General features: G+C 63.6%; 1 protein-coding gene across 1 annotated transcript in view; it reads right to left on the bottom strand.

Annotated features, from left to right (window-relative positions):
• The window catches only part of TPM2 (tropomyosin 2 (beta)), a 15,595-nt gene extending 14,397 nt beyond the window's left edge, over positions 1-1,198 (bottom strand). Inside the window, exon 1 of the mRNA XM_009334822.1 lies at positions 1,175-1,198. Within this exon, the coding sequence (XP_009333097.1) occupies positions 1,175-1,198 (24 nt within the window). The remainder of the gene's footprint in view (positions 1-1,174) is intronic.
• Positions 1,199-3,088: the final 1,890 nt, after the last annotated feature.

The raw sequence follows: 3,088 nt of genomic DNA, 5'->3' as shown, positions 1-3,088 counted from the left end.
CGGCGCCGGGCACCCACGGGGGCACCGTCGAGGGACCCCCCCGGTGGCACCGGGCGAGGGACACCCCGAGGCACTGTGAGAGGGGTACCCCGATGGCACCGGGCAAGGGACGTCCCGGGGCGATGCTCTAGGGGCACCCCGGAGGCACTGTGCCAGGGGCACCCCTGTACGAGGGACACCCCGAGGCACTGTGAGAGGGACACCGCAGGGCACTGCACTAGGGACATCCCAGTGACACTGCACAAGAGTACCCCAGGGCACTGGACTAGGAACACCCCGGTGGCACTGCGCTAGGGGTACCCCGCTGGCACCAGGTGAGGGACACTCCTGTGCAAGGGACACCCTGGGGCACTGTGAGAGCGACACCCCGGAGCACTGCACTAGGGGTACCCCGGTGTCACTGGGTGAGGCACACCCCAGTGGCACCGGGCAAAGGACATCCCGGGCTAATGTACTAGGGGTACCCCAGGGCCACTGTGCTATGGACACCCCAGGGCACTGCGTTAGGGATACCCTGGTGGCACTGAGTGAGGGACACGCCAGTGGCGCTGCACTGAGGGTACCCCGGGGGCACTGTACTAGTGACACCCCAGGGGTATTGCACTAGGGACAACCCAGTGGCACTGTGCTAGGGACATCCCAGAACATCACAGTAGGGGCATTTTTGGTGGCACTTCCCCAGGAACACCCCAGTGGCACTTGGGACACTCATGGGTTCGCAGTGTGCTGTTATGTGCCCCAGGGACACCACCAGACACCCATCCCCAGGGCCTGAGACCTGCCTCTGCTCCAGCCAGAGCTGTCCCTGAGCTAGAGGACATTGCACAGCTGGCTGGCACCTCAGGGGGTGGCATGGCACTTGGGGACATCCATGGGCTGACACTGCAGTCCTGGGGACACTCACAGGCTGTGACCCCAGGCTGTGATTGCACTCAGGGATGCCCACGGGCTGTGACTGCAGCTGGGGACACCCATAAGCTGGGGTTGCAAGCAGGGACGTCACAGGCTGGTACTACAGAGACACCCACAGGCTGTGATTGCACTCAGGGACACCCACGGGCTGTGACTGCAGCTGGGGACACCCACAGGCTGTGATTGCACTTGGAGACACCGTGGGCTGGCACTGCCTACACGGTGAAAATCCCCCGGGAGAGAAGCAAGCTGAGCCTCTGACCTCCCCATGCAGCTCCTGCGTCATGGCGGGGCAGGAGGGCCCCAGCTCCATGTGGTGTTCCCGGTGTCCACCTCCCCCCTGCCTTGCACCCTGGTGCCACCATCCCTGGCACCCACGGGGGCACCTAGCATGTGCACAGCCCATAGGGTGCCATTTCAGGGCGACACAGGGCGTGCAGGCAGCCCGCTGCCCCTCTCCATCTTTCTGCTCTAAATAAACTGTATTCCACAGGCAAAAAAATGCAAACCCTTCAGATCCTCCAAAAATAACCCGCGCTTTAATAATGCTCGTAAATGCTTCTGGCGCATTCCCAGCTGCAGGGTGGGCTCCAGGCTGGAAGGAGCCAGCAGAGGGGCTGCAGGAGCTGTGTGGATGGGACAGGGACAGGAGGGGTGTGTGGGCTCCCCCAGCCCATCGCCCTGGGGCCGCATCCAGCCCTTGCCAGCCACAACTTTTCGGCACCGGTGCTCCAAGCAGAGAGGAGCAAAAAGTTTTTGAGAGCTGCAGAAAGTGGCTTTCTAGGAACCCTCAGCCCCGGGTTGTGGGGGGGATAGGAGGGATGGGAGCAGCCGAGGACTGAGGGGCTGCTGGTGCCGTGGGGAAAGCAGCAGAAGAGCTGCTGCTGGACTCTGGAGAGCAGCTATTAATACTGACAAATTAGGCACGTATTTGGACAAGGAGAGTCAGTAACTGCCAGCATGTGGCTTCTGAGGGGAGGGGGAAGATCCATCTCCCATCGTTCCCGGGCAAGGATGGATGGTTTTCTGTGAGATGCTTCCGCCCGGAGCAACTTCATGGGCTCGGTGCACGGGAGGAAAGACGATGATGTGCATGGTGTGAGCAGCCAGGCAGTTGCCCTGGAGCCAGGCAGGGCTTCAGCCCTCAGATGTCCCCCCAAAGGATGCAGTTTTTCCTTGCTGCCCACTCCCCTTTGCTCCAGGCATCATGGCCACGTCCGACCAGCACAGCTGGGGCCATCCAGGTGCCCAGGCCCACGAATCTGCTGTCAAGGCCGTCCTCTGGGGTGACCTCTGGGACAAGGGGGCGCAGAGGGATGTGGGTGTGTATCCCTCCCGTTGCTGCCCCATGCCCAGCCCTGCCCCGGGCTAAGGTCTCCAAGGATGGGGATGCCCCTCCGTGCCCGGCTCCAGGGTCCGACTGCCCTCCCGGGGAAAGGCTTGTCCTGCTGTTCAATGGGAACTTCCCAAATGCAACCTGTGCCGCAGCCGGTCCCCCGTCCCTGGGCTCCCCGAGAAGTCAGGCTGCGGCTTCTCTGCTTGTCTCCAGCTCGGCTGGATTTGGGTCCCCACGGAGGTGCTGGCACCTCATGACTGCAGTGTCTGTGGTCCACGCCCCCAAGTGTGTTGGCCCAAACCTCCCTGCCAAAATAAGCCCTCACTCCGGTAGGCAAGATTCAGGGGGCTCCCAGCCCCATGTCCCTCTCCTGGATGTCTGTGCCACCTCCCCTCACCTGTACCCCAGTCCAGAGGACATGGGGGGGGGGTGTGTGTGCTTGCAACCGTGTGCTGGGGATGCTGGGATGAGGCCAGAGCTGCTGCCACACCGTGCCCGCTCACTGTCCTTGCTGGCTGCTCAGAGGGGCCCTGCGCCCGACCGATACCTGGGTGAGAGCCTGGGGCCGGGTCAGGCCAGCACAGATTGTCAGGAGACAGCTGGGAGGACTGGGATGCCTGCGAGAGCCACAAATCCACCCTGGAGCCCAGCCACAGGCAAGCGTCCCAGGGGGGACAGCCCCTCCGCACCCCCGGGGGTGTGCCCACAAGGGGACAGGGGGTTGCCGTCTGGGATGCTGCGGGATGCTGCCCTTGCCGCTCGTGATGCTTGTAGCTCACACGGCCGGGGACGGGTCCCGGAGGCAGGGGACACGTGCCAGCCCGCCCGCGTCCCCGCTCC

The sequence above is a fragment of the Pygoscelis adeliae genome, unplaced genomic scaffold (assembly GCF_000699105.1).
Source record: "Pygoscelis adeliae isolate BGI_AS28 unplaced genomic scaffold, ASM69910v1 Scaffold102, whole genome shotgun sequence".
NCBI lineage: Eukaryota > Metazoa > Chordata > Aves > Sphenisciformes > Spheniscidae > Pygoscelis > Pygoscelis adeliae.
This window is presented reverse-complemented; position numbering and strand designations above follow the sequence as displayed.